Source organism: Mirounga angustirostris, unplaced genomic scaffold, assembly GCF_029215605.1.
Source record: "Mirounga angustirostris isolate CCGP_5_RB_7025 unplaced genomic scaffold, mMirAng1.0.hap1 SCAF_1, whole genome shotgun sequence".
NCBI classification, from domain to species: Eukaryota; Metazoa; Chordata; class Mammalia; order Carnivora; family Phocidae; genus Mirounga; species Mirounga angustirostris.
The window spans coordinates 84,302,270-84,314,988 of NW_026991709.1; the positions used below are offsets into that span (position 1 = coordinate 84,302,270).

General features: G+C 39.0%; 1 protein-coding gene and 1 long non-coding RNA gene across 4 annotated transcripts in view; one reads left to right on the top strand and one right to left on the bottom strand.

The window, feature by feature from the left end:
• The window catches only part of LOC129045373 (uncharacterized), a 716,354-nt gene extending 715,541 nt beyond the window's left edge, over positions 1-813 (bottom strand). Inside the window, exons 1-2 of one of the 3 annotated variants that reach the window (XR_010409492.1) lie at positions 636-813; positions 96-182 (exon numbers count right to left, since the gene is read on the bottom strand). This is a non-coding gene — a long non-coding RNA (uncharacterized LOC129045373). The remainder of the gene's footprint in view (positions 1-95; positions 183-635) is intronic. The other 2 variants (XR_010409491.1, XR_010409490.1) reach the window with 2 other exon arrangements.
• A 22-nt stretch (positions 814-835) lies between these two features.
• DNAJC19 (DnaJ heat shock protein family (Hsp40) member C19) lies at positions 836-6,056 on the top strand. The gene is made up of 6 exons (XM_064584913.1): positions 836-1,008; positions 1,852-1,903; positions 1,983-2,056; positions 3,242-3,321; positions 4,592-4,662; positions 5,903-6,056. The coding sequence occupies exons 1-6, from the start codon at positions 1,006-1,008 to the stop codon at positions 5,971-5,973; spliced, it is 351 nt and encodes a 116-aa protein (XP_064440983.1). The 5' UTR covers positions 836-1,005; the 3' UTR covers positions 5,974-6,056.
• The last annotated feature ends 6,663 nt before the right edge of the window (positions 6,057-12,719 follow it).

A 12,719-nucleotide genomic window follows, 5' to 3' on the forward strand; every position in this document is an offset into this window, starting at 1 on the left:
ATATGCAACCAGCTCATCAAAGCAGAATTTCATTGCAATGTAAACCGATTTCTAGTACTTCATAAGTTCTAAGTGGAAAGTAACTCCAAACTTACTTGATCAAACATTGTAAAACTTCCATTACTGTCTCCATTACTTTCCTCTTCTCAAGCATTTATGGAGGGATATATAAAACTGATGCCCTGTAATGGCAAAACCAAACCTTAGTTTTTGAGGAGAGGAAGAGAAATTTTAAATAGCATTTTTCAGTTGGGATTTGGGGAATCCCAGGATCAGAGTATTAACTGACTTTGAAGTGATAATTCCGTTCTACAAAACAAAACCCCAAATATTTATACAAGGTCAAATCACAAATTAAAATAATTATTTTAAATAAGAAAATGCTACCGAGCACCCCTGAAACACAATTTGGCTTGTTGTTTTGGTTTTCTGGGACATATTCTCATTTGCTATACTGGCTTGCTGCGTATTTATTTGGCTTCAAGGTGGAACTGTTACGGCATTTTTAAGGATATTCATTACCCTTGACAGTTAAAAACAAAATGAAAGGCGAATGGACTTGCTGAAAAATGGGGTGGGGCGGGTGTTCTGAGTAAGGCTACACAGTATTTGTTCTCGCCCTTCTGCACCAATACCTTTCCCCACAGGAATTTCCAAGCACCTTCGGCCCGGTAGCAAAGGGCAAAACACAGAGAAGCCCCAGCTCTGAGCCCAAGCAAGGAGGCAATCCGCCCACCCATCAACCAATCTAAAGTCGTGTTCTGCACCTGCCCACTGCTTGAGCGACCTTTTCCCTCTGGCCCACTGCGTCCCCTTTTACGACAGTTTTCCGACCTATTTGCGGCGGCTACTGCCGTATTTCCTGGGGCGTCCGTATCTGGGCGGTTTGTGTCCGCTGGTGGTGGCCGCATCGGTGTCTGGTGGAGGAGTGGGAGTTGGTGGCTGCGGCCTTTGGGCTGGGATGAACCGCGCTCTCGGTGGAGGCCGGGGAGCCGAGCCAGAGCCATGGTGAGTGCGGCCTTCTGGTCTCCCTAGCGATCTCGGGTCCAGGCCTCAATCTCAAGTTGCGACCTCGGAGCAGGGGAGCCGAGGTTGTCTCCCCATTGCGACTCTGGGCTGGAGATACAGGGCCGCAGAGAGCCACGCTCTCCAGGACACAAGAGCTGTTGGCTCAACTCTCGAGGGCCTTTATGTTCTCATATGGCCCTTCTACAGGGGGTTGCAGTCCCTGGTTCGTCGTCCCCGAGGCTCAGTGATTAGTGGAAACGCATTTGATTATACCTGCCCTTCCTCTGATACAGCCTCACAGTACCTTCTCTACTTTGCTGTACCCTTCCCCTTGGCTTTTGCCGACACATCTTTTCCTGAATACATTTGGAGCCTCTGTACAGTGACCGTGAGACGCCACAGTGCCGAAGGCGCTGGGAAAAGCTATTCTTCTCGTTAAGCCCACGTGTAACGTTGAAACGTGTTGTCAGAATTCTGCAGTGACTTTAAATAGTTCTTTCTCTAGCAGAAACTTTATTTCCATTGTTCTTGATTGAACATTAATGTGGTTTCATTTGCCCGGAGGTGAGAGGTTTTCAAAGGGAGGGTAATCTTTTTCACTGTTGTAGAAGTAAATTAAGCAAATCCACTCGCTCTTGTCTTTCACAGTGAAAATCCCATACCTTTACGAGGAATTGGAGATAAAAGCTGCAGTTAAAGGATCATGGGCAGACTATTTACTTCCTAAAAGTTGTTTCTCCTTTTGAAATAAAACTTGTAATGAGTTTGGGATGGGACAATAGGTACCATGGGGAAGGGTGAGAATTCGAGAAGTAAACTATTTACTCTGCTTCCCCTTACCAGGCCAGTACAGTGGTAGCAGTTGGACTGACCATTGCTGCTGCAGGATTTGCAGGTTTGTTTATGGTTTGGGAGTGGAAGTGAAGTAGGGGAGGTTGGAGATTGCTTAATTAGTTTATTGCTTTTGTTTTTAGGCCGTTATGTTTTGCAAGCCATGAAACATATGGAGCCGCAAGTAAAACAAGTTTTTCAGAGTCTACCAAAATCTGTAAGACTTACTAAACATTTTTGCTAATTCTCATTCCTGTATATGAAGCCTAGAGTCACACTTGAAGAGGGTAAATTTCCAAACATCCGTGGAGTTTTGAGAGATTGCTTTGGGCCCCTTCTCTTCCTTCCCACAAAGAGGGTTTTCTTAGAAGTTCTGAGCTTTGTAATATTGTTAACCCTAAAAAAATGTTTTGTATGACAGAATTGGGGTATTAACACAATTCTAGCATCATGAAAATTATATCACTTTATTGTTTAGATACTGTTAACTTCAGCAGCATTTGTCCAAATTCTTGCCTTCCCTTATCTGCTCTGCATGACAAACACGGAGAGATCTAGGGGTCTGAAGTGATCCATTCTTAACTGTGTGGCCCTGGCACTCCCTAATAAGATTCTTGGGTAGCACTGGAGTTAAGTAGGCTATAGAGTATGAGTGGATGTGATGTTTGGCTGTAACAGCTTGTTCAGTATTTATTTTTACTGTTGTGATTGAATGTGACAGAATAGGGTGACGGTAGATTTTACTAATATCATCTCTGACATAACAAGGTCAGAGGACCTGGTAGCCTGATTTTCTCAATACATATCTTGTCTTGTTTTAGTAGTTACCTTTACCCTCAAAATACCCTTGAACCACTCATTTGAAAGGATCTCCAAATCCTTTTCTTAAAGCACTTGTTTTTCTAACATATATTCTTAGATCAAATTTTTTAAATTATATTTTAAAGACTTAGAGAGAGCATGAGACGGGGGGAGGGTCAGAGGGAGCAGCAGACTCCCCAGTGAGCAGGGAGCCTGATGTGGGGCTCCATCCCGGGACTCTGGGATCATGACCTGAGCCAAAGGCAGATGCTTAACCGACTGAGCCCCCAGGCGCCCCTCTTAGATCAAATTTTATCTATAACATAGCTAACATGGAATAATCTTCCCTTTATTCCAAGAACTGGCTTTGAGGCACTGTTCTTTTGTCTTATATTTTTAAGATAGTTTTTCTGAGGGGAAAAAATGGATGTTTAATGATCATTAAAATATTCGTTGCTACTTATAAAGCTAAAATGCGGTAAGAGTTGCAGTTAAGGTTCTCTGAAATGTCTTAATTTTTCTATGAACATTTTCAACACTTTTTTAGCAATTTTCAGTTTATTCTAATAATCTATTTTTACGGATGCATTTCCTCTTTCAGGCCTTCAGTGGTGGCTATTATAGAGGTGGGTTTGAACCCAAAATGACAAAACGAGAAGCAGCATTAATACTAGGCGTAAGGTAAATAATTTCTAATATTTGTAACATTTTTGTACAACTCTTAGAGCTATGAGCAAATGTAGAAAGACCTTTTATTAAAACTTATAATAGTGTTACATACATTGTAAGATCTAAACACTCCCTACAAAAGTACATTGAGAAGGCACACTGGCACATAAGCACTTTTTAATTCACTGAAAGATAGGCTTTTAAACCGACAGTTGCAGCGCTCAATGTTGTTCTCTATAGCATTTTTTGTAGTGAAATTCTCCACTTCCAGATAGTTAAACATGCTTTCCCTTTCAGTAAAAGGACTTTTATGATTATGAAGTTCAAATAATTTTAATATTTGAGAGCGAGCAAGCGAGCATGAGTGGTGGGAGGAGCAGAGGGAGAGGGAGCAGCAGACTCCGTGCTGAGCTCAGAGCCCAAAGCGGCTCTATCCCAGGACCCCAAAATCATGACCTGAACCAAAATCGAGAGTCAGACACTTAACCAACTGAGCCACCCAGGTGCCCCTCAACTAATTTTTTATGAATGCCTTTATGGGGTGCCTGGGTGGCTCAGTCAGTCAAGTGTCTGCCTTCGGCTCAGGTCATCATTGAGCCCCATGTCAGGCTCCCTGCTCGGCGGGGAGTCTGCTTCTTCCTCTTCCTTTCCTCCTCCCCCTTACCCCCAATTGTGCTCTCTCATGCTCTCAAATAAAATCTTAAAAAAAAAAGGGGGGGCGCCTGGGTGGCTCAGTCGTTAAGCGTCTGCCTTCGGCTCAGGTCATGGTCCCAGGGTCCTGGGATCAAGCCCCGCATCGGGCTCCCTGCTTGGCGGGAAGCCTGCTTCTCCCTCTCTCACTCCCCCTGCTTGTGTTCCTGCTGTTGCTATCTCTCTCTGTCAAATAAATAAAATCTTAAAAAAAAAAAAAAAAAGGAAGGGGCGCCTGCGTGGCTCAGTCGGTTAAGCGGCTGCCTTCGGCTCAGGTCATGATCCCAGGGTGCTGGGATCGAGTCCCGCATCGGGCTCCTTGCTCAGCAGGGAGCCTGCTTCTCCCTCTGCCTGCCTGCCACTCCCCCTGCTTATGCTCGCTCACTCTGTGTCAAATAAATAAATAAGGAGCTATTTAGTTCCCTGATTCAGAAGATTCATCATCCTTGTATGTTAGGGAAGAGGTTCCTAAACCACTTTCCATATTGTTGTGTTGACTTGACTCCAGTTTCACAATATCTTTAATTAGCCTTTATGTACAATTTTTTGATATGATCCAGAAGTAAACTCCACCTTTTTCTTTTTAAACTAGCCCTACTGCCAATAAAGGAAAAATAAGAGATGCTCATCGACGAATTATGCTTTTAAACCACCCAGACAAGGGTAAGTAGCCATTAAATTCTTCTTGTACAGGTTTTTAAATCACTAATTGTTACTAGTGGAATAATTTCATACTTAATTCTTGGCTATTTCAAGGGAAATGCCTAAATCTGTGTGGGTGGGAGCACTGTTGCCCAGGCTGGATCCATCCATTTTCCAATGTCTTAAAAGAATAAATCCTGAATGAAAAATTTATAGAATAAGTTTATCTAGTAACTACTGTAATTTGAAAGTGGTGATAACATTACCATTTTCAGATCTGCAGTAGTGATAAATGTGACTTCTAGTCTAAATACCATCAATACTGTTTTGGTGGCGGGGGGGGGGTCTATATTATTAAAGGAAATGTTAAGTTTCAGTTAAGGAAACTAAAAATTTAATTTTTTCTATCCATTATCCACTTCTATCTGTATCTAGAAACCTGTAAGATTTGTTTCTATTTCTAAGCAGACTTGACTGTGCTGAAAGCAAATAATTACTAGGAATACCAAAATATAGATCCCAAAATCCTTGTTCCACTGCTCAAAAACGAATAGGCCCTTTTAAGAATGTTTTGATTTTAAACAGGGCTGTGATTGTTTGGTACTGGACTGTAGTAGCCTCCTTTACAAAATTTAGCTTCTATTTTTGAAGGGCTTCTGATTCATTAAGTGTAGTATGGAGCCTATAAAGGTGTATTTTCTTATTGGGATGTTGATGCTTGCTGCTCTGAGAACTACATTTTGAGAATCAGTGCTCCAGAGGAGTAACAGGAAAGCACCCAATATTATGAAGGCACAATTAGTAACAGGAAAAGAGAAAAACTGTGGAGGACAGAAAAAGAGTACAAATCATAGTGGGGGGTCTTTCCAACAAAGCTCAGAAACCTCTGAGAACAAATTTTCAAAGTAACATAGTACAATAAATTCATGTTCATGTATGACATAATCATCATAAATAGTAACACTATTTCAAGGTCACATATGTAGGGGTTTTTTAATCCTATTTCTATCAGTTTAAGTCTTTAAAGGTGCCATTTTTGTGGAAATCTTCATGTGAATTACTTCATTTCCCATTGGTGAAAGATACTACCATACATTTGGTCATCTGTTTGCTGTGTCATAGTTATTTTAAAAAGTCAAAATGCCGTTTCTGCTAATTCCACCTCTCAGATAAGCAATAGGAATCCTTTAAACGAGAATGTTCACCAAGCAGAAATTGAGAAGCCGTATTATAACTATTCCTTTTTTCTTTCTTCCTATAGGAGGATCTCCTTATATAGCAGCCAAAATCAATGAAGCTAAAGATTTACTAGAAGGTCAAGCTAAAAAATGAAGTAAATGTGTGATGAATTTTAAGTTGTTAGTTTATGTATACAAGTGCTAGCTTTTTATAATAAAATGCCTCAAAGCTACAAATTTTAAGAATGATTTGGCACAAACTAAACCAAAGCTTTGGTAGAAGTTTCTTTGAATGTGAGGATTTTAAATGAGATTATAGAATATTTGGAGATTTAACATTCAGTAATTATAGATACCACTTGAATAGAAATTAGACCGTCTCTGGCTTTGAAGGAGCCCCCAATCTAATGGGATAGTGAAAAATTGGTAATTAAAATACAATGTGATATTAGGATGAAATTTGCATAGGTTGTTATAGGAGGGATTCATCCTATTGGGAGAAAAGGCCGCTCAAAGTTGAGAAAACCAACCCCACTGCTTGGAACCTCAAATTTTAAAAGTGAGTTTAGCCACAACTTTGATCTAAGAAATATATCTAATTATATGTATATAATTGGCAGAATTTAGATTTCATACATTAAAAATTGTTAACCGCATAAGGTTTGACAGTAGAGGTCTTGTTTTTAGTCAAGAAGTATTTACAATGTATTGAACTAGCCACTAGCCACTTAAAGAAACAAAGTTTATAAATTATTGGGGGTTTTTTATGTAGTAAGTTTTTGCATTTGTTATGACCAAGCTTAAACACAATTAGCAAAACTAAAAACTGAAATGCTCTCATTTATGGAAAATACCCAGCATGGACTATTGGAGAATTTATAAACTCATATATTTAAATAACGTTTATGGGTAAATTGGCTTATTATAATTGGTCTAACATAAAATATAGAAGGATCTTAACTAGAGGACCTGTAAAAACATCTGAAGTCAAAGTCTGTGGCCACCAGCAGGAATGTTATCTTTAGCTGTAAGATGATAAAGTATACTACCTACTTTACATCATCTTAAAAGTTCTCTAATTAATGGAGAACACAAGACTTTCAAGGTCCGTTAAGATCAAAATAGTGGCGGCAATCCTGTTTGGTGTAGGAATGTGTTTACTGGCACTTCAGATTTGGGTTAGATCTGCTCTTTATTTTCCTGTTTCCTTAAAATCTGATCAAGTCTACTTGTTATGATTTAGAGTAGGAGAAAGCACCAGCTTAAGGCAGCCATGGCTTTTATGTAAGATAAATCTTTTTAGTTATTTCTAGGGAGAAGGGATATGAAGGTACACTTTGTTATTCAAAGTAGTAATGTTCTATGAAGTTACTGAAAACACTGAAATCAGAGAATACTGAACCATGTGTTCATAGGGGAAATAAAGGTTCCTCTGACCCTCTGGGTCATGTTTTTATCAACCAGTCAATATATAACCTTGTTTTATATATATGTGTTTCTATTTAAAGACCTTAATGTTGTTGATTCATTAACGTTAAACTTGCAACCAACACTAACTCCTGTCGTTACATTACAGCCTTCTTGTGTTTAGGAACATTAGGCGGCACTTCACTAGGCTTGAGGGCTCTCTTAAACAGGAAAATCACCAGTAAGCACAAAAATATGAAAAACTCAGCATTACCTGGACCACAGAAGAAATGCTTATTTACAGTATGGTAACTGAAACAAGGCAAGCATCACTTTGGGTGTTGGGTGATTGTCAATTTGCTAACAAGGAATCTGCTAATAATGAGGATCAGCTATTTTGGCTTACTAATGTTTTGTTTCAGTCTTTTGGACTAATCAAAAGTTTCCTTAAGAGATTATCAATTGTAAGTTAAAAGCAAATTTTTGAAAGACAAATAGGAAATATGAGCTAATATGCCCAGAGACCATCAAGCATTGGCCCTAGAAGGGAAAACTTCGTGTAGTGGGTAGATTTTCAGGTGTTTAATGCAAATAGCACACCTGTTTTAAGACAACTATTAAGATAATGAAAAATGCTTTTCAAATAACACTAAGGAGAACAGAGCACATTTTTCAGTAATCAGTTTTATTTCCTCTAGGCTTACCTTTAAGTAGAAGAATCCACATTTCATTGTAGATTATGAACCAAACCTACCATTTTTCTTGGGAAAGTCACCTGTGTGAGGGCTCCAGATCACAGTTGGTAACTGGCGCAAGTATGATCTGTGTAAGAGAGCCTTCATCTTTACATGTTTTTTAACAAAATAGTTGATGTGTAATGGTAACATTTATTGGCTACTTACAGTATACTAGCATTGTGCTTAAGTAAGCATTTAAGTATGTTTTACAAGTAAGGAAACAATAGTGAAGTAATGCCCAAAACAATATTCTGGGTGAGAAGGCTGATCTTTCTTAAACCTAAAGTCCATGCTGTTAACCTGTGATAACCTATCACAAATCTGATAACCAAGCATGTTTTCCTGGGTGGTAATGAATGCTCAAGTCTGACAGCTGTCATTACACCTTTAGCCTGGGGCCTTTTTATCAGTAGGTACTCAGACTTTTTTCTTCTTCAAGGGGGAGGAAGGTATGCACACAACACTGAGAGATAGGAGATGCAGGTTTCAAGTCAAACTTGGGCAGTAATAGCCAGGCAACTTTGAGTACACTACATTGTTAGGCCTCTGCCTCCCCATCTGTTAATGGCCAACTTAAAAAAGAAAAAAAAAAGTTGATGGTTCCTCCATATTTTATGGGTAGGGAAACAAAAAGAGCAAATTATTTCAGAGGTTACACAGCTAATGAAACTGTTAAGCAAGCCCTGGGGGGTCTTCTCCAATTTATTCTGTTCATTTGTAACATGGTTCTCTCTATATTAGTCCTGAATTATTTAGGTAGGTTATGGGGAATTCCTATCCACAGCCTTAATGTTAGATCTGGCATACCAGAGATTTAGTTACCCTACTTTGTCCCTTCCATTTTGCCTTCACTGCCTCTGGGTTGACATTACTATGAGTCCTGTGCTGCTTTGTAAAAACTGCTTTGCTGGTGATAAAAGTGGGCTATAATGAATGGTCCTGGAAGTTAAATCTTTTCCCACTCTTAGAATTTTAGGAAAATTCTCTTGCCTTCAACTGTTTTCCAAATGATGGGAATACCTATGGAAGCATTTAAAAAAAAAAAAAAAAGTCTAGTTATACAAATCAGTATCCCAGAACACCCAAACCATTCAAGAAATGATTAAAAACTTGTATGAAAACAGGTGGAATACGCATATATTCTAATTACAAAGCCTGATTATAAGGTTTTCTCTGCTAACCTTAGTTTATAACAAAAACAAAAAGGGTAAAAGGCAGCTAGAAAACCACTAATTGGAAAATATTAGGTTAACTAACTTTTTTTTTTTTAAGATTTTATTTATTTATTTGACAGAGACACAGCGAGAGAGGGAACACAAGCGGGGGTGGGGGGGTGGGAGAGGGAGAAGCAGGCTTCCCGCGGAGCAGGGAGCCTGATGCGGGGCTCGATCCCAGGACCCCAGAATCATGACCTGAGCCGAAGGCAGACGCTTAACGACTGAGCCACCCAGGCGCCCCGGTTAACTAACATCTTAACACAAGAGTAAAACCCTAAGCATTTTGAACTGTGCCACACTAAAAAGCTGTATTCAGCCTATTGAAAAATGTATGCCCTACCTCAAAACCTTGCATCAGAATTCTTTAAAAAATTCACTCAGGCAGAATGCTTCATTTAGAGTTGAGAAGTCAGGTTTTAAGTTTCCACATTTCTGGCTAGAATACAGAACTGTTTCAATCGGAGAAAAGTAGGATAGAAAAAAATTTAAATTTGAGGTAAAGTACAAAAACACTATTTAAAATGCTAGAGTGGGTTTTGGTTCTAAAAAGAATCCTGAACTGACAGTAACCTTGATACCAGGAAACTTAAATGACCTAAGCTCTTTTTTATTTTGGCACTGTTGTTTAGGGTACAGTGTCTGTTTATAGCTAACTGTTACCTTAGCAACAGGCTATAGGAAGAGCTTCTATCCAGGGGCGTCTGGGTGGCTCAGTTAGGCATCCAACTCTTGGTTTCAGCTCAGGTCATGATCTCATGGGTTTGTGGGATCAAGCCCCATGCTCAGCAGGGAGTCTGCTTGAAGATTCTCTCCCACTCTTTCTGGTAAATAAATCTTTAAGAAAGGAAAAAAAAAAAAAAAGGAAGAGCTTCTACCCAGTGTTACAATTATTCCTGACCCAATGACAAGGTCCATAGTCCAGTGTTAAGGTATAATCTGGAATGTTAGCACTTGCTGTTACTTTAGTACAGTTACAATTAATGGAATTTCAAACAATGTTTACATTCTTCTTTACAACCAAGTAAACAGCAGGCTGAAAAATGAAACTCAGCCAGGTTGAGGCATAAGCTCCAGGCAACAAGACAAATTAAATTGGTCTATCTACAAAAACTGGGAAATTTTTTTAATACTCTTAAAAAAAAAAAGAGTAGCTTCTTTTGACAGTCCAAGAGGTACAAAGTATTTGGAAAATATCCCTATAATTTCACCCCCAAGAAAAACATACCAATCACTGGAACACAAATTTAAGAAGCTATTCACTAGTATACTTAATAGTGGGGCTTTAAGACTGAGAATGTCAGTGAAAAATAATCTTGCCCTTGCTTTTTTTGTCTTTAGATTGCATACAACATAGTTGGAAAACGTCTCAGTTAGGTATATAGAAACTCCCAATTCTGTACACCTATACCTACAATTTTCAAATTATCAAAGGAAGAAAGAGGCAAGCCAAATGGACTGGTAGAAATCCTCTTACAAAGATTATAGCCTGCATTATAGCCTATACCTTGAGTACTTGAAGTAGTAATACAGAAAGTACAGATGATTCTGAATCTAAAGCAATCCACTGATGAACCCTTCTTACAAAATTAATATATTTCCTTATAGAATGTACATGCCTCATCGAGAAATAAAGGACTTTCTGGATGATTAGGCTCTTGCTTGGATTTCTAAAGTAAATGATCATACTTAAAAATGTATTTAGGTTGAGCCATAGGAAACTAACTGCCACTTTCCTGGGTCAAAAATGGTGAACTACTGGCAATTTCGTATGGCTCAACAAAATTGACCTATTTTCAACCAACAGTTGAGTGCAACTTCAAATTACTACTCACTTGCCAAAGTTTAACTATTACAGAGTGATTGTTGCTTTATTGCAGATCCTGAAATAAAACCCAAATGTCATCAAAGGTTTTAACTACTATCCATTCAAGAACACATTCCTAATAACTAAAAGTTTTAAAAAGGAGTCACCAAATTCACTATACCAGATATCCTTATAAAAGGTATCGGGGATCCAAACCATAACAGCAAAGATAGGAAACAGTGAGGCTTCTCATCAAACATCCTTTTGCCTTTTGGAATTTTGTCAAACACACAGATCCAGTTCAAATTCAAGTTCCTTGAGGCCTTCTAGAAAATCCAAATGTAAAGTTTCCTTTACCCTCATTCCAATAACCACCATCCGATGTAGGACTTACTGCATTATAGCTAGTTTTCCATTCATCTGTTCTTATATTGTAGACATTGCCTATGAGAAAACTAACTAGGTTGGTTTCAACCTCAAAGTGCAAATCTGTGTGAAGACAAACGGTACAATTTCCCAAGCTAACTGCAACAGTTTATATGCCAACTCTGCAGAGACCTTTCTCAAGTTACACGCTGGACTCCTAGAAAACAACAGCTACAAAAACACCTGTGACTCAGCATAAGGTGATGGATCCCAGCTACAAAAGAATGGCTGACAGAGAGACCTGGAATACAATAAAACACTAGCTATAGCTACTTTGCCTCTTCCTCCCTAGCTTAGTGTTATCTATTCTCAGGTTACTTTACTTGCCTATATATACCTGTACTTTTGCAAAATCATTTAAATGATCTCCCTCAGCCTGGTTCTAAGGAATGCCTGTTAGGTTTTCATAAACTCACCAGTTTGATGTGCTGCTTCTCAGCTCCACATTAAAATACACAATTTATAATTTTACCAACAGTGACGGAGCTATCAACAAAGACTCATTTACACCATTTTGCAAGTTTTAGACCTACTGAAGGCTTTAAAAAGGTGATGCCAGGGGTACCTGGCTAGCTCAGTCGGTAGAGCATGTGACTCACTCAGGATTGAGAGTCACACACTGGGTATAGACAGGACTTAAAAATAAAACCTATGAAAAATAAATTGATGCCACACAAGAATACTAGGCTTCCCGAAGTTTCAGGAAAAGGTTTTTGCCCCCATGTAATCTTAGTAAGTTTCCGTGATTTCACCTAAGTATACTGAAACAATTGAGGGCTGCACAAGACCTTTGTTTTTTATTTTTGCTTAAGTGTCTTTTAGCATGTCCTAACTTACCAGTAAGTTTTCCCATAGCAACACCTTATCTAACTGGTGTAGAAGTAGCCAAAAAAGATGCACCCCTCTCAAGATAATTTGGAAGGCTACCTGAATCAAATGGTTACTACCTTCGGGGAGTGGGCCTTTTCACTTCTAAATCAGAGTATTTACCCCCAAGAAAAGCCTATTATGGGGGTACCTGGGTGCTCAGTCAGTTAAGCATCTGACTCAATTTCAGGGTAAGGCATGATCTCAAGGTTATGAGATCAAACCATCAGGCTCTGTGCTGGCCGTGTGAAGCCTGCTTAAAAATTCTCTCTTCCATTCTCTCTGCTCCTCCCTCCCCCCTCTCGCTCTCTCTTCTTAAGAGGGAAAAAAAAAAGCAAGCTTATTATGGTCCTACAGTACACAAGGCATTAGGTTTAGTCGTTTGTAAATAATGAAATCTTGATACTTATTTCCTAGAATATGGTTATTCTACTAAAGAACT